At 29.2% G+C, this 20000-nt stretch overlaps 1 protein-coding gene across 2 annotated transcripts in view; it reads left to right on the top strand.

Moving 5' to 3' along the window:
- The window catches only part of LOC111679008 (probable serine/threonine-protein kinase DDB_G0282963), a 57305-nt gene extending 40799 nt beyond the window's left edge, over nt 1-16506 (top strand). For both annotated transcript variants that reach the window (XM_023440488.2, XM_046945247.1), the window contains exons 5-6: nt 1-123; nt 13691-16506. The exon at nt 1-123 is cut by the window's left edge and continues 594 nt beyond it. In XM_023440488.2, coding sequence (XP_023296256.2) covers nt 1-123; nt 13691-14398 — 831 coding nt within the window. In that variant the 3' untranslated portion in view covers nt 14399-16506. The remainder of the gene's footprint in view (nt 124-13690) is intronic.
- Nucleotides 16507-20000: the final 3494 nt, after the last annotated feature.

Here is a 20000-nt window from a genome sequence, read left to right on the forward strand (position 1 = left end):
TCTATTGCACCTGCGGTTACTGTACGTCAATGTCAAGCACAGAGTGAAGAGTTGAACTCTTGGACAGTGGATGATGTTTGTGCATTTGTAGGCAGCATAGATATCTGTGCCGAATACGTAAAGGTAAGTTTTAAGCAAATGAAAATCTACTTCAAAATTTTCCAATTATTATGACAAGGATCTGGAAAATTTTCAAATAATTTCACTTTATATCTTTTCTCATAAGTTCAAATGTGTATCTGTTTGTCTCATCTATAGATGTGTAAGTGCTCTAGTAAATAATTGGCTTATCTGAGCTTTCGCTCTATACATTGATACTTCCAGATCATACATGACCATATCACTGTACTTAACTGGTTAATAGTGGTGGACGGACATGACCAGATACAAAACAAAAAAACATTAATAGCATATATATACATTTGTATATATGTATATGTATGCGTGTTAGTGTATTTTGTTGAATGCTCTAAATCATTTTGTGTGGATAGGACAAGTTCAAGTTTTTTATTTATATCTTCTTTTTTTCTAACTTTTTGTTGCTTCATTAAAAACGAGTACAAGATGCCAACTAAGGATATTGACTGATGTGTGGTTAAAAGTGACCTAAACAGACATTGAACATGTTTCAGACTACCTAAACATTTAGATATTGCTGTGCCAAGTTGTACTTGGTGCATCATATACTTGATAGATTGAATTACGAAATGATTTAAACAAACTTAGTTTATTATTTAACACATAACAAAACTTTTAAAATATATATTAAAGCTGAATCAACAAATAAAGGATTCTTATAAACATATCTTCTATTAATTTTAAAAGTTGAATTCCAAAAATATAGAAAATCACATTTTTATTAAGAACATTTTCATTAAGTTCGACTCACCAAATATTGATGCTAAAACAACAAAAAATTCGTTAAGACTTCTTATGGGCATAGTACATAGTAACACTTCAGATCTTTTTCAGATTTTTTACAAACCAAATTAATAAGAATAATATAAATTAAAAAATTGTGATTTTTTCCTAATTAAACCAGGTTTAACACGCCGTTAATTCATTTTCGATTTTAGTAAAATTTTTATGTTTCGCATTGCGAAATCAGATTAATTTCTTCGAAATATTGATGGAGATAACACGTATAAATATATACATATGTATGGGTTGTAATTTACTTTGTACGGCGACGGGCCAATAAACTATTTAACCTAGACGATATACATTAAGTTTAAAATAAAAAGAAAAAAAATTAAATTTACTGAACTGAACTCAAACCTGAAAATCTGCTCACAATGTTACAAGATTTGAAAGCATTAGACGTTGTTATAAATTACTTGCATATACATATATTAACTTACATACATATGTATATCTGTCCATGGTATACATATATACATGGATACTCGTACTTACATGCCTATACACATCTACAAAAGTATTAAATTTATGGTCACAATGGCATTTGAGCCGCTACAAACAACATTGGTGGAACAACATTGACAACAAATGGCCTTTAGTCCGTCTGTCTGTACATACTATATATGTATGTACATTTGGTGGTTGCTGTTGGTTGGTACTTGCGCGAGAAGCTCTAAAGTTAAGCCTATGAACGATTGAATGCTCTCGTACAGTGCACACCAATGTTACACCTTTGCAAAGTTGCTCCAATTTCATGATCTTGTTCCGCATGCGCACATTAGCAATGCACAATGTCATTGCAACAATAATAACAACAGTAACTACAAACAGCAAAAAATATGAGACAAGTATACGAGTGAAATAACAAATCTAATCATTCTATCCATGCACACAATTCGGGTTACGGTCGTCCTAAAGAAATTCTACACTACACGAAACGTATAAGCATTTTTAACGAATTACATAGCTTGGGTTTTTTGGTACATATATCCCTATACTACACAGAAGGAAAATCGAGAGGAATTTCACTATAATTCAAAGTAATGGCCGCCTTTTTTAAGGTATCAGCTTTTAGGTTGTCATATATGTATGTCCCAATTTCCAGTCTGGCAATCTTGAACAATTTTGCAAGTGATGTACACATTTTAAAGGGATCACTTTACTATCTGTAAATATATGGAGATTTCCGCCTAATATCTGGTGAATCCGTTCTCCGACTATTCTGAAAGCTATTATTTAGGCCTGAAGTATACAATAATGATTTGACAGTCGTATTGAAACTTATTCAACTATTTCGTTTCGATTTTGTAAATTTGAATGACTTCTTCCCTTACTCACCTACATGCATAAAAAAGCGTAGAATGCTACTTGCTACTTTTATAAAGCGGGAGGTCCACACTACGCGTTTTTGCGTCAAAGCATTACGTACGCTTAAAAAGTGTCGTATGTATAGTTAACAATTCATGATTACACCATCCAACAATCAAAATTAGTTGAATAACCAGATGATCCAGATCTGTCAGTATCAAAAGATGCCAAAAATGTGCTTGAAAATTTAAAAGAAAACTTTTGACATCTTTTTATCCTTACAGTATAAAATAAAAATAATACAAAATATTTTAAACTTTTCTTGATCTTTTGACATTGTTTTGAAAAATGTACCTCATTGTAGTCCTTTAAAAAGGACACATGATTACGAAGATTCAGAAAGACACGAAGACTTTCCATCCAAGGCCCTTCCTTGCATATACATATAATAAACTATTTGGAAGGAATATAATTTAAAATAGAATTGAATATGACTTTCTTTAAGCAAAAGATTTTTCACTATACAAAGTTCGCAAATTTTGTTCATAGTGTTTCCAATAACAATGTCATGCGAAAGAAAAATGAAAACACAGAAAATGTCATTTGATCACATTTGAAATCAGTCACTTGATCTGTAAAAAAGTCAACTCTTTTATTGTTTAAAAAACTTGAATATGTTTGCAACTGTATAGAATAACCCGGCATTTTTACATGAAGTAAAAAGAGTAATACTTTCAATTAAATTGCTCTTTAAAGTAAAATCATTTTTTCGGAACATTCACCCAAAACTGCTGGGTAGTCTTGCACACAGCCATAGTTATTGATAGTTTACTGATGTGCCAGTACTAAACTAAAATCACAAAGAGAACTGGTTCTGTGACAGTTAAGTTCAGTTCAAATCTCAGGTTGCATAAATTTAGGTCTAGATGAAGATTCTTTTGAACCCGTGTTGCATGATGATGCTGCTTTAAGCGAAAAACAGCTACAAGTGCTATTGATGACGATAATAGGTTTCTCTGAATGTAGAGCGAAACGCATGGGTGGGTTTTGTATTGTCGACACAACAACAACGACGCGTCATTGTTGTAGTTGTTGCTGGTTTTTGCAAAATTGATGTGGTCGTTGCAATCGCAATCATAGTTGTATGTATGTTGTAGTTACCAATATCAGAGAGTGCATTTGCTAGGCAATGTATCTGTACAATGACATTAGTTAGCTTTGCTAACTAATGTCATTGTAGTTTTTTCGTTTGTTTGTTTAATCATGATACGATCAATTATTTAAAATAAAGTTATAAGCATTAATTCTTAGGCAATTGTCGTCAATTCAAATACCAGCAGGATGCAATAATTTCAATTGTTCCAATATCAAATCTGATAATTTCTTAAACTCATACACATGCACCCAATGAACATCTTCCAAAGCGTATGAAAATAAGTGAAATCGTAAAATATTAAACTAAAAATTGTGTTGATTTTTCGAAAGAATGTATTATTACTAAAATCTATTAAGGACGTCGCCAATGACTTATCATGAGTTATAGTTAAAACTCGAAGCACCAGCTCTAACATGATTCTAAAATGCTATAAGTCACATATAAATTGTGCAATAACCTACGTACTATTTTGCCACTTCAACTCTCGCATACTCTATAATGACAATTCGTAACTCACAGCCTGAACAATACACAAACAAGAAAAAAAAATCAGTTCAGGTTTTCTATGTAGATTTCAGTCTCTCTAGTACTATGTTTCAATTATTTTACTTTGTCTATTTCTTGTAGTTGTTTCCACGCATTTGACAGGCCAAATGCCAAACGATCATGTGGGCGTTTGAAGTTTTCGTTGGCATTAAGTTCATAAGACGACGTTTGATTATAAATCAAACACAATCAAGTCACTATAATAAACAGCTTAAAATACGAAATTTTATTTTCATGCGAATATTATCTTTTCATACAAACATCAGATATGCAACTAGGACAAGGCAGACTATATAAATCCCTACATGTATATCAATAACACGTCTATATGACTGATACCCACATAGGTATACATACGTTAGAGTGACCCGAGGACCTGTTTTTTTTAAGAATTTCATCTACAATATGGTTTTTAGTGGGTTGGAGAGGAATATTATATTCGCTTGTTATCGAAATTGTCGTAATTTTTAGCTCATACAGAAAAATATTTAAAAAATAGTTTGGTTTAGTTCATTTTAGATTTTTTTCTATTTATGTATTGAATACTTGGGTATTCAATTATTCGATTTTTTATCTTATTCGGTTTATTCGAAAAATAATTTTATGTTAAAAATATTGGATTAATTGAATAAAAGAGAAATGATGTAAAAGATTTTTAGAAATCAAAATTTCTCTGCAAAATTTTTTAAGGGTCTGTCCATAAAAAATTTCTTGGATATTTGTGCTGTTAAATAAACTTATTGAGAATAAAAAAAGTTCACATGAAAATTACAACACTTTAGTAGGAAGGGTATATTGGGTTTGTGCTGATGTTTGTAACGCACAATAATATTGTAACGCATAATAATATTGGTAGACGAAGCCTATTGAAAATGGTAAAGATCGGTCCATTATTTCGTCTAGCCCCATTACAACTGAACCCACCGAATAGGGCTTTTAAGTTCATAATTATGTTTAATATACTCGTATCTCGACAAAAAGCTGCAAAACTAAGTTCTATACTAACCTTGATAACCCTCATTAACTTTATAATTATAAGACCTCATTAGGCACCCCCTATAAAAAGCCCTCTTCAAAACTTGACTCAAATGTCCACAATTTTTTTAACAATAAATGGCTTAAGTATATATGAGGCAAGGTCGAATTCATTCAACTTAAATGCTTTATTATAAAAACTAAATCACATGATATTTTTGTAACAGGTGTAGGGTATTATATAGGCACGACTATAATTTCTTACTTGTTTTGTAATAAAGATAGATTTTCAAAATACAATTACTATCCAAAGTTCATGTTTGAGCTGTAGAAATTTGCGTATTAAACTGGGAGTATTTTCGTTAGAAAGTAACTGTTTTTAAAATTGTTCTCAAATATTTAAAACTCTGAATATATACATACATACTTATACTTGTACATATACATATACATATTAGAGTATTCAATTATTCGGGGTTTTGTCTTATTTGGTTTATTCAACAAATAGTTATTTGAGGTTTTATGTTAGCCGGTTAATAATCGGATAATTAAAAATTATTCGGTTATTTGAATAAAAGTCCTTTTACAGGAGCATAAGAGCTGATTATGAAAACTGAGTACACAGAGCTAATACTAATGGTCCACAGTTTCCTGTACGCATAGATTTGTTCATGTTTGAAAATAACTTTTTCACGGTTTATAAACAAAAATATTATTTTCACTTCAATTTTTTGTTTAGTTTTTTATCAAATACTAGAAATTATTCCTGTTTATGTGAAATGCTTTTCTATATAAAGACATTACTGTTTTTAAGATTTTCAACGAGTTCTAGAATTCATACGTTCCATTGAACACTAGTTCAACTATAACTGTTGCTGAAAACTTATTAGAAATCCTTAAGAACACAACAATGTTCCCAAAAAAAATGGTTGTAAAAATAAAAGCAATATAATTATTTCCATGATTTCTTTTCAAAAATCATCAAATATATTTTCTTTATTATAGAAAATTGATTAAGAAATTAAGAAACTTTATTATAAAAATTTTAAATTTGTAGAAAATACATAGTAATTTTACTGCTTAATAGTGAGTTTTTCTTAATCGGTTAATTGATAGAAATTATTCGGATTATTCGTTATTTAAAATTTGACAATTTTCATTTATTCCAACGATTAATCGTCAAAAATTAATCGATTAACCGAACAACGATTAATCGTTTAAATACTCTAGTACATATATTATATATATATATATATATATATATATATATATATATATATATATATATATATATATATATATATATATATATATATATATATATATATATATATATAATATATATAATTATATATATATATATATATATATATATCATAACCTTTAGAATATTTACATATGTACGTTTATTACTCCAATTTTAACTAACTAATTTATTTAAAATCATTTCAGAATATAAGCATTTTTATGGATTAATTTAAAAAAGAAATATTTTTATGGGAAGGATATATTGGGTTTGTGCTGATGTTTTTAACGCACAATAATATTGGTCCTATACCTCAAGTATACCAATCGGCTCAAATCATTTTCTGAGACGATTTTTTCAGTTTTATTTAGCAATAAACGGCTTAAGTATATCTGAAACAAGGTGCAATTCAACTTCAATGTTTTATTATGAAAACTAAATCACATTTTATTTTTGTAGCAGGTGTAGGGTATTATATGGTTGGCTTCGCCCGATTACATAAAGTTTCTTACTTTTTTTAATTTGCATTAATGTTGGCTATTACTGTTGAATTTAAATGCTCAGATTATTGATCGTTTAACACTTCCAAAAATGGAAGTTAATTGGTTAAATGATGATATCGGTTTGTTTAAACAAATTAATTTCTTTTCCAGAAGCAATGATGTCATAATATGTGAAATTATTTATAGGGTCTAGTCGAAACTAAAAATTGATTTATTTCAGAGAGAATTAAATTATTCGGATTGTTGTTTAAATCGATCGATTAACTTATCTATGATAATTTATTCAAAAAGTGCGTACTCGGATTATTTATTGAGTGAAACAACAAATCTCAAAAAGCCATAATATTTAAATCCATTTGAGTTTAATTAAGTACAATGTTTTTTTTTTTTTTGTAAAGTTTTGAAATCTGTGGTGACATTTTCCGTCAAGATCAGTGAAACTGCATTTTTTAATACGTACTCAATACTTATAAATTATTATATTTCGTTGTAGAAAAAATGCGCTAAAGGTTATTTTTTATAAAATTTTTATTTTTAATGCTGCTGCTGATGCTTTTATTTAAAGAACTGAGGATATGATGGCATGACATGACTTTAAATACAACATTTACCTGCTTTTATTTTTTTATTTCACTTATTACCTTTTCGACATCTGAAAAATTTTAGGAGGACAGAAGAAAAAACTTGTTCATTTGTGGATTAAAATCAGAAGAAAAACAACAACCACCGAACACCAGCAGGGCCAATAATTTTAATAAACTTAAACAGAATAAAATGAAACGAAAACTTGCAAAAACAAAAGAAGAAAACATCTAACTGAGCCTTAAAGCTAAAAGTCAACGGAAAGTCAAATGCCATGCTGAACTTTGCGTTAAATTCATATCATTGTATGAGTCTTAAACGTGTGCATATTTGTAGAAGTGTGTGACTGTGTATAACATTTAAATTCCCAATAGAAATATACATTAACTGAAAAGTGGGCAAAACCTGCAAGGCCTTTTCACACACAAATTCCATTTTTCTTGTTAATATTACTTGTCAATCAAAACCCTAAAAAATTATTAAAGTACATGATACAAAGGTAATCTCTCCTAAAAACTATTGAAATACATGAATCGTTTAGTATTCCTATGTAACGCAAGCATAAATCATAGCCTGTATTATATAAGACTATGTTACGGATTATGTACTCCCCTAATTTCCTTAAAAAATGCCCAAAACTGCTTTTGTACAAGTGCCTTATGTGAACACCTATGTACCTACCTGTTGGTCTTATTTTACCTAAATTTACATCCACAGGGTGAGCATGTTTGATGATCCATCGCCGCCCCTTTGTGCTTCTTACACGCCGGAGACAATTTTTGTGCATAGGTCTGGGGTCCAAGTACTCGAGGTATCTAATCTCTTGCCTCTGTTTATTTAATAAAACCCTCTTCTATTTTCACAAAACTACGAAAATCTTTTCACAATTTTTTTGTTTTTGTTAATTTATGCAAAATTAACATAATGATATTAATCATTATCATTAAGTAAAACTACAACAAAGTATAATAGCGTAATCTTTAGTAGTACTCACTCTTAGTCCAACAATCTATACTTTAAGGAGTATATGTTGTCTCGGCAACAGCACCGAACTTATCCCGAATTAAAGGCTTTACCGTGCATCAATCTTATAACCAACATTCTCTTCCTCCGACGTTGTAGGGTAGAAGGGGGATCATTCGGCATAGGGGCTCATCTGTCAATGCGAATAACTTGAAAACCGAGTAATCGATTTTATCACATCAAATTCTGTTATCATCCCTGAAAATTTGAAACTTTAACTTTAAAAATGATGACTTTTTGTGCTAACTTTTTTAGTTTTTGTCATAGAAAAAATATATTGGTCAGTATTAGAACGTCAATAATAGGGAACAATAAGACATAATAATATTTTCGATAATATAATTTGAAGCCAGAAAAAAATTGAAACTAAACCCCAGAACTGCCCGTGGGGCACATGCTCCAAATATATGTAATGCTTGTGATGTAGAACAAAATTTGGTTAAAATATTATAGAATAAAACAGTAATAATTTGTTTTAATTTTTTTGTTAAGTTTTGTGAAATAAACAATAAATATCTGGTTTATTATAGCTTGTTAATGAATTAAAGTATAAAACAGCAAAATAAGTTTTTATTTTTGTAATTTTTTCTTTTTTTTACTAGTGACAAATCTTCCCCATCCCCTTGGTGCATTTGAGCCGTTTTTGGTTAGTGCGGAAAAGTTAAAAAATATGTACATGAGGATAAGTTAGCAAAGATTGAAAGGAATAAAACCAACATATGTATCCGAACCAAGAAAAAAATTAAGAATATGTATTGCGGTTTTAATTTGAGGCCGCCTCAAGAAAGTGGCATATGGTCCCTCTTCTACCCTATTCCCGTGAGGGACCTTTCCAATAATCAGTACAAGACAAAGGCCGAAACTCTGCCCTGTGATCTACCAGTTCGCGTGGTACCAGAATATATATGGTGCTCTTGTTGAATTCATTGTGAAATCATTCAAGGAATGACAAAGAATACATTTAATCATTACCAGTTTATAGGTATTAGTAGTAGCTATTTTCCTTGGAATGCAATAACACCAAGATGGGGAAGATCTACAAGATAACATACAACGGGAAAAAAAATTTGCAACGTCGGGATCCAACTTATGGTCAAACATTTCCTATCGGGTCTTCTTATTGTTTTGTGAGGTCGTTGAAGCATAATAATAGTTTTAAACAAGGACCGGTTGAAGTTGAGTTCGTTTAGGTCGTACATTGTGAACTGGCTGTTTGGCTCCTTTTGCGCTAAATTGTTATTGTATGTTTGAAGATTTTTTTGTCAGAACAACATTCCATGTTTCTTATTTATTTGCTGTTTTTTTTGTTATTATGACTTTGTTTTTTTTTTCTTGTTGTTGTTATTTGTGGTATAATATTATCAAAAGGCAATTCTTATGATGACTATACTTGAGCATTTATATATACATACATAAGTATATAAAAGGCGAGCGTCTTTGTGGCTGTTGTTATTTGCCACCAGCTTCTGATGGTTCAAATAAAGATCATTCAACAAGAACAGCATCCGCAATAATACCAACAGCAACAACAATAATAAGAACAGAATCAACATCAGCATCATCGGTAGCAGTAAGAAAACAATATTATTAAGTGGCACACAGCAATAGCAACCAAATGAGTTGGATACAAACGTTAAGTTAGCGGAGGCAGAAGTGATAGTTAGTAGTAGAAGTTAACTTAATAGTAAGTAAGTTGCTGGCAAGTTGCAACTTTGGTAACTTTTGCACTCTTTCTATGCTACAGCTATACTACACACATACTTATTAGATACAACGTAAAGTTGCTTTTATGCGGCAGTATTCAGCCATAGTTGATGTTAAATGTTCAATGTTGTATGTAATGTGGCAACATAACCGCCCACTGTAGATATAATCGTATCTTGAATAGTAATAACAAAGTGGTCTGTTGCAGTTGTTTGTTGTTGCTGCTGTTAGTATAACACCAGGAGTACTTACTGTACATGTATTACCCTTTAGTTAGTTGTTGGTATGCGCATGTGCAACGCAGTGGGCACACAATCTAAAATTGTATCTTTGGCGTCTAACCTGGGGCCTTTTCATTCTTAATAGTTAAAAATATGAAAAATGTTTGTATGTATGTATGTATGTATGTATGTATGTATGTATGTATGTATGTATGTATGTCTTTATGTATATTGTGTGTGTTCATATATGCACTCCGCACACTTTTACAGCATCACAGAACATATTTCATCCAATGAACTGATTACAGATTTACAACTATTTAAAATATATACATACATTCATGTATGTAAGTAAATAGAAAAAAAAAATAATTTAATACATTTTTGGAAAAATGCTACAGATAGATACATTTGAGTAGTTAAACATGTGTATAGAAAAAAGTTCCCGAAACAGAATATATTTTTGATATGCATAATCATTGAAATGTTCAATATTTTTTAGCAATGTATTTATATTTTGAAAAGTATAAATTAGAATTTTATAGATGAATTTAATTTGTGATTCCAAGAAGTGTTCATAAAAAATCCTAAATGTTTCAAGACCCATATTAAGAGAAGTCTACCTGATGTTCTAGATGTTTACCATATAGATAAATAGAATCAATAGTTTAAATATCGTCCGTCCTATCCACCTGGGAACACAGCATATTGAAGAATAGAAAATACTTAGCATTTATTTCCATTGCTGACTGCAGTTTTCCATTCATATTTGGATTATACATATTATCTAAATTTACTAAAATTTGTTCTGCCAACAATATGATTCCAAAAAATAACGTTGAGCATAATTAAAGGTTTTGTACATTTAAAGGGCAAACATGAAGAAAAAACGAATGGAAAAAATAAGACCAATTTAGTGCCAGCGGCCATACAGTTTTCAGTCTTCTGTCTTAAGCTTTGTAATACAAACAGTAAAAAGGAAAATAAGCAAAGTAGTAAGTGTTCGTTCATAGTTAGTGAGTGTATTTTAGCGGGCGGTGACTTTAGACAGACACTGGATGTTCAATGGTCTCGGTAGTTGTTTTTGAATGCACTGACAAAGCCAGGCCAATCGTTGTCTGTGAAGTTGCTCGATTCGATCAATTTGTTTGTCATGTTGTACGTTGTAAGGAAGCTGCTTACCACACTGAGCTCTAATTTGATGCCCACATTATTTAATATTTAGAAACAAGGAGTAGAAGTAGTCATTATTTTTGTTTGATGCTTCTCTACTTGCCTTCATAAGTACTCGCAATAGCCACCACAAAAAAGAAAAGTTTAAAAAGGTTGCAAATAAAAATCACCTCTCTTAAAATGCCGTTTAATTTATACAATATGCGAACTAAATTTAAAGATCAATGAAATGAAAAATATTTTTGTAAAAATTGTTAGTGCTTTAAAAATGTGCTTTTAAATTGAGGGATATGTTTGACAATATATATAACATTTAAACATCACAATAATTCACTCTTGTGAATTATTTGTGATGCATCACAATTCATAAATTGTGTTAATAAATAGATCACATTTCGTCTCCTCAAAGTAAATTAAAAATCGCTTAAGTTCACGAGAAATTAGATAAACTGGCAAAAGTGACCAATGGTGAACATTTAAAACATTTTTGACTGCCACCCTAATGGATGTACAATGTAGATAGTACATAGTAGATACCAACCTAAAAGTTAGATATTTGCAACTTTAATAGAGCAACATGTTGTCATTAAAAATAAAATCGACAATATTACAATACAATTTTCATGGCATTTACAACTATTTTCTTGGATTATATTTTCCATTTAAATCTCTCCTCTGCCATTACCAGTATTTACTCCAACAAATATTGTTATTATAGTTTTTTATTATTTTATTTAAGCATAGTCCATAAAAGGTAAGAATGCAAATATATTTCGCATGTTTGTATGTGCTATAAAAATATGAAATGTATACATACATATGCAGTAGACATGCCCTTAAAAGTATTGTTTATTAGTATTGAATTAATTTAAGATCAAATGAATAAAAATAATCAGTTTTAGAAGTATGAAGAAACAATGTGTAAAAATCAGGATTTTAGAAATATTTTCCGATTAACCTCAAATTCCGCATGAATTATTTAAGAAAGCCAAGCTCGTTTCTAAGGACATGTCTAATTTACACATATAAAAAAACTTTTACAATTACGTAGATACGAACTATAATTTAAAGGTTAAGCCTCGCATTTCTTTTTTCCAATACAATTTTTGAGTAAAATCCAAAAAATATATTGAATGACCATTTCATTTTCTATACATAAGCTCTACGCACTCGTTTTCTATTATTTACATTTCTATGACTTCATCGTTTTTGTCATGCAAATATCGTTTGAGATTTTTTCTTATTTTCATACTAAAGTAAATAAAATCCATTCTTTTGTTTTCATTTCTTCCATTTTAGTCATCAATACTGTCAATTAATAGGAGTTACATGAAATACTAAAAATCCACTAAGAAATTTAGAACATAAATCGAATGGTAACGATGCTTTTAATGATCGATTTTGGTTAGTATTTCTATGCACATGGGCTCATATCCATTGTAATAGAATAAGAATTTATAAAAATATTTTAAATGTTTTTATTTTTTCATACTTCATACATACATACTATATATATATATATATATATATATATATATATATATTTATATATTATATATATTTATATATATATATTAATATATATATATATATATTTATATATATATATTTATATATATATATATATATATATATTATATATTTATATATATATAATATATATTATATATATTATATATGTATATATATATATATATATAATATATATATATTACAATTGGGTTAAAATAAACTTCTGTGTTTAGCAGTTAGTGTAGTTTTTAGAGTATGTACAATGTAAATAGCACGCGATCAGATTAACATGAGTTACATTATATTACATACTTATGCACATTCACATTCATAACAGAGATCCCAACAATTCTCGGCGACCGTCCCAAAATTTTTTTTTGGCACAGATTTGTGCATATTTTCAAGGTACAGATTACAATGAGAATTGATATTTTTGACTTAAAAAAAATCTAAAGTAAATGAATATTTGAGATAACTAAGCTCTTTATTACTTAGATACTATGCTCTGTATTACTTAGATACACTAAAAATTTTGCAGTACAAGGAGTAATATTTGTTAAAGAACTGCCAAATAAGTTAAACGATAAAATTTTTAACGGACATTGAATATTATTACATTTTTATTACAAAACTTTTATAAATTTAAAAAATAGAACGTAAACTATAGAAGCAAATTCTGCATTAATTTTTTTGAAATTAAAATGTGAAATACTTGAACAGTTACATTTACAACATTTTAGTTACAAGCATAAGCTTGTATATTATTGTCATTATTCCTAATAACTAATCGATTTTTTTCATTTCCTTCATTTCTTTGCAGCATTTTCGTGATCAATGCATTGATGGGTCTGGTTTGCCATTGCTAACCGAAGATCATTTGGTAAATTCGTTGGGCATGAAATTAGGACCAGCTCTGAAATTACGTTCTGTGTTGGCGAAGAAATTGGGCGGTCCTTGTCCGTGCGTGTCGTGTGTTGCACAAGTTCAACAGGTGTTGGCTTTGCAAACTGGTGGTATGACAGCATCAACAGCAGCGGCAACCATTGCAACACCAACAACTACAAGCGATCATACAACAAACAGCATTTCTGCAAATGTTACTGCAATTGGTAGTAGCAGTAATAGTAGTGGTAGTTGTAATAGTCATTTACCAAAAAATCCATTATCGTCCAGCAGTAGCACGAATTGTAGCAACTACAACAGTAGCAACTCTGTTAACAAGAATGAAAGTACAGCAGCAACAACAACAAGTTCTACAAATACCATTTTCACAAATAGCTCAACTACAAATGTTTGCAATAACGATGCCAACACAAACAACACACCCAGAAGCAATTGTAATACTAATGTTGGTAATATTTCATCACCACCACCACAATCATCATCAGCAGCAACAGCACCACTATTACAGCAACCACAACAACACCATCTCCATCAACAGCAACATTCACCTTCGCAAAATATTTGCAGTAACGACAACAGTAATCCTACTACCTATCGTCACGACAATGTTGACTCCAGCAGTTAGTTGATTATTTTGTATCTGAAATTATCGTTGCATCTCCATACAATCAAATGGACTAGAATGAATGTTATGCAATCAATATTTGTAATGCCAAGTGAGTGGACTGTACAAGGACGGCGGACAATGTCACATTTTAAAAGAAAATCAAAAACTTCCTTCCCTGAACCTATGAGAGTATCTTTTCTCGTCTAGTTTGAAATAAAGATTTAAAATGAGACTTCTCCTCTTCCATTTATTTAATTTGATTTTCAACCTTCAATTATCGTTTAATCGGTCGATTCTGTCTATTAAAATAATATTTGAATGAAAAAGATAAAACGATAAAACATAATCGGACAATAAGAAAATGGTAATAAATCAGTTATTTTCGAAAAGAAGTCAATTGAAATGTTTGTTTTATAAAATTTGGTTGAAATTATTAATAACCCAGCAAAAAATACTTTACAAAATACATCATACCTAAAAATGCGATTACTTATTATTCACTTTTCTAAAAGTGAGAAAAGACATAACAAATTTGAAGTACATCAAGGATTGGTGTAAAGCAGTGAAATTTTGATAAGAAATTTACATTAAGAAAATGTGTTTATTTTTGACATCCAAATGTCGGATTTTTACTGTTTCTAAAATTATGATTAGATGTAGTTCAGAGTTGCCAAACATGATCAACATCCCTCCAATGTCACGCTAATGTAAAATTTGTAGGTTTTTCATCCGAATTTAAAGCATTTCGTGTTACTAGTTGTGATCAAAATACTACATCTTTTTCCATCCATCTCCGATTTCGAGGAAACTCGTTGTCATTTATATTATTTTCATACAAAATTTTGAGTTTTTTTAATGCAATGTATGTGTCGATAATGTTTTGTTTAAATTAAAGTTGTAGAATTTCAAATTAAAAAAAATCGTTAAAGAAAGTAGGTTGAACTTCTCATTTTATCTAGATTTCGTATATATTGTAAATATTAACAATATGCACAACTAATCTTTTAAACTATTTTAGTTATTATGACTATATTCTCTATGCAAAGTCCTGATTCGTACACTTTATACATTTACTGGACAAACTACTTAGAACTTAAAACTGCAAAGTCGCCCAAATAAGTTAAATGAACATATTAAATGACTTTGCATATCGTACATATATAATTACTATAATTAAAATGAATACAAACAAAATGTAAATATATTATTTAAAAAATCCTTAAATACCAAAATGCCTTAAATAAAAATAAATAATTTTATTTGTGTTTTTTAGTTAATTTTAATTAAAAACAAACAGCAACAATCGCAAAGTCTTCCAATCATAAAACAATATTAAATAAAAAAGCAATTTAAATTAAATAAACAAAAAAAAACACAAGTAAAATCATGCATTAAATGTATGATTCTAGCAACATAGATACATATAAAATTCTTAATAGAGACTTATGAATTTAAGTGATTTTTTCAAAAAAAAAAAAAAAACTTTTTAATAAAAAAAAATTACAAATTTTATAGTCAATTTTAATATTAAGTTATATTTGTCGTTATTTTATTCAACTTATTTTTTAATATTAAACTTAAACTTTAACAACTACAACAACATTATTTACTTACATAAAAAACAATAAATTATAACAAAAGAAAACCCAAGTGTACTTAAGATTTACAAAACTTTCATACTTTTATACATTTATGTATTAAAAATAAATAAAAAGAATATATGCATATAAAATAAGAAAGTAAATATATAAAAATAAATATTAATAAATTACACACATTCATATGTTTGCATGTATGTATTATTAAGGAGAAAAATTATACAAATTACATACATACATTTTCTTTTATTCATTAATTTTATGTATGTATGTGCGTACAATATGCATGTCAGTGAGTGTGTGTTACTACATAAATAATACATATAAATTATGAATATTTTATTTTTTATTCCAAATTAATGAAATGAATTAAAATACAATCTAATATCTAACAACTAGTCACTAAAAATCAAAATTTGTTTTATTTAATAAATGAATAAAAAAAGTTATAGAGATCTGTTAATTATTTCCAAAATTAATTCGATTAAAACTACATAAATACAAAATATATGAATATTTTTAAACATTCACTTATCATAATATTGTTTTATTTAAAAACAAGTAAGAGTGCTATATTCGGCTGTGCCGAATTTTATATACCCTTCACCATAGTGTATTTTAAACACTAAATTTTTTCCCGACTACATTATTGTTACACCAAAAGCAAAACAAAATGAACAACAACAGCGCTAAACGAAATAAAAAACAAAATACACAAGGCATCTAAAACAACCGACATCTAAACATACATACCGAAAAACACAGAAAAACCAAAACAAAATAAACAACGCAATGACGCCAACAGCATACAAACATACAAAAAAATACATAGCTAAATAAAACCAAATACATCTACACACACGTGTTCATCTTTTTCTAATATACAGTGTTGTTGTTGCTTTTTTAACAAAGCATGAAAAAATATGACATTTTTTGGATCTCGCCGATATCTGGGGTCCTCTAAAAACTGTTATCAACAGACAGACGGACAAGGCTTAATCGACTCCGCTATCTATAAGGATCCAGAATATATATACTTTATAGGGTCGGAAAATTATATTATAGAAATTACAAACGGAATGACAAACTTATATATACCCTTCTCACGAAAGTGAAGGGTATAATTAGATCAATAATTCTTACAGTTTAGCTGTACCTGCGATTTGAACTCTGCGAACTCTGGATTTCGGAGCATTTTTTGTAAAATTTAGGAAAATACGTAATAATTCTTTACAGTTGACTAGTAAATTTATATTTTATATATAATATAAAATATATATTCCAAATTTAATTCAAATCGGAAATTCTTAACCCATATAATTTGAAGTTCAAAGTCAAATTTTGCATAGTCAAAATTTTGCATACGGCCAAAAACTATTATTAATATATTTAAAGTAACAAAATGTTTTGTTAGAATATATCTCTCTTGTAAATGCACTTGGAAACTTCAGTGCCGTAGCGGCACCTGTTAACGTTATTCGATCAGCCTAATTTTTTGCATGGCCGAGTTTTATAACCCAGAGAACAATTCTAGATGGGAGACGAGCAAAATTCGCAACTTCGTTTTTTTGGTGGACCTTAATGTAACATTATTGCCTTTTCTCCAAATGCGAGTAACATTTTCATTTTCATAAATACCTAAAAATCGTATTTCTGGGCTACTATTTAAGACAGAATCTTTAAAATTCGTAAAGTGGGTTTATTTACATTGTTTTAGGGTAACAAATTGTGTTTTTTTATTTTAAGGACTATTTCATATCCTGGGATAACGGGATTCATTTTGTAATTACCCGGGATCTCGGGAATTCGCGCCTAGAAGAAATACAATTTCTTATAATTTTTAAGAATTTTATAGTTTGATACAAATAAAAAGTAAATGCAAAATAAATTAAAAGAGTTAAGAGACACAATTTTTATATATGTTATGTATAAGCCAGAAACATATCTCTCTCGGCGAGTCTTTAGTGTTGGACAATGTGTTCTGAGTATGATGTGGCGTTTCCAAGGATAAATTGTAAGAAAAACAAGTAAGAGCGCTATATTCGGCTGTGCCGAATCTTATATACCCTTCACCATAGTGAATTTTAAAGTCTAGTTAATAAAAACATTAAAAAAATTTGAGTCGATTTAAGCCGAATGTTTCGGCGGCGGCTCAAGTAACTAAATATAGTTCGACGGCGGCTAAGCTCCGACTCGAAGCCGGCCGACTTCGACCTCTGATTCATTGCTGGTAAACATTGTATTTTTTGTATGTTTGGATTCCAAACATACAAAAAAATACACAGCTGAATAAAACCAAATACATCTACACACACACACGTGTACATAGAAAAAGATGTACACGTGTTTTTGTTGCTTTTTTAACAATTTTTTGATGAAATTTTCAGAGGTTGTCTCGAATTTTTGCTCATATCTCCGTTATTTACCGACCGATTTTGCTGATTTTAAATAGCGATCTTCTCGAAAGCATGTCTAATAGAATTATTGAAGATTCGGATCTCGCCGATATCTGGGGTCCTCTAAAAACTGATTTCAACAGACAGACAGACGGACAGACAGACAGACGGACATGGCTTAATCGACTCCGCTATCTATAAGGATCAAGAATATATATACTTTATAGGGTCGGAAAATTATATTATAGAAATTACAAACGGAATGACAAACTTATATATACCCTTCTTACGAAGGTGAAGGGTATAAAAATGGAATTTTGCGGACTGAAGGACTCACAATTATCATGTTTTTAGGTAAATAAAACTAAACTTGTAATTATTAGTTGTTTTGATACTATTTCAAACCTTTTTGAATTATCATTCGAAGTATCCAAAAAAAATCACAAAAAAAACTGAAGAAATTTTTTGTAAGTTAACTTAACGAATGGAACTGGAAATGGTAAAAGTTTAAAAATTAAAATAGACTGTAAAAATGTAAAATTTCGATTATGATAAATAACACAGGCCAACGAAAAAATGGTTTGTGAAAATTTTTATACAATTGGACATGTTTAATGCGTTTTAGCTGCTAAAACCGAATCTGATAATCGTTATTTTATTATACAACATTTTCTCTCATAATGGTATTAAATATATTTTATTCATATAATCCGAACGTTTTATATTATTTTAAAAATATAAATATAAAAATAGTATTAATTTGATATTTTTCGGTGTCTTCATAAATACGTGTCTTCAACATATATTTATCTAAAGTTTCTATTAAATCAGTTGAAAACCAAATAATATTTCTCTATGGTTTCAGATCATATTTCATTCAGATGTATATTTTCTATTATCTAGAATTATATGTTTTTTTAAGTTTTATATAAAATGCATAACAGATAAATAAAGAGCTTTGTAAAATTTTTGCAAAAACAATTTAGCAGAGCCGAGGCGCCACTAGTTAACGTAGTCCTATCCCCCTAATTTTACATTTAAGACTCAAGTATACAGTCAAAAGGACTAAAAAAATGAAAATGCAAAATTGGTGGGTGATACGACTTTTCTCTTTCCATATTCTGAATCAAAACAATAAATAATACTAGGATTAGTATTTTTTCAATGGGTCTCATGAAATCCAAAGTAATCGGTTTTATGACCGATGTAAAATTTTATGCTTTATTAAATAAAAAACTAATGAAAACCTATTCATTAAACTTATGTATCTTTGCTGTTTCCAAGTTAGAAAAACAAAAAATATTTTTTTTTTTAATTTGAATATTATGCTTATATGGGTCATACATATATATGTTCTCTAACCACTCCATGCCAAAATTCTTAAACTGATTTGAATGGATTATTATATTTAGTCATGGAAAACCACAAAAAATATGCTTTTTCATATTTTGGTTTTGCTGCTTATTAAAAATGATAAAAAGGAGCTATTCTACAATTGTTACAAGTAATTATTAGGCGCTAATAAACCAAAAATCGATATTTTGTGGACACCTCTAATGAACCCATTAACAAATTCGCCTTAAAATGTTTAGAAACAAAAGGGAGAAAAGATTTCATATGCTCTAT

The sequence above is a fragment of the Lucilia cuprina genome, chromosome 2, assembly GCF_022045245.1.
Source record: "Lucilia cuprina isolate Lc7/37 chromosome 2, ASM2204524v1, whole genome shotgun sequence".
Classification (NCBI taxonomy): Eukaryota; Metazoa; Arthropoda; class Insecta; order Diptera; family Calliphoridae; genus Lucilia; species Lucilia cuprina.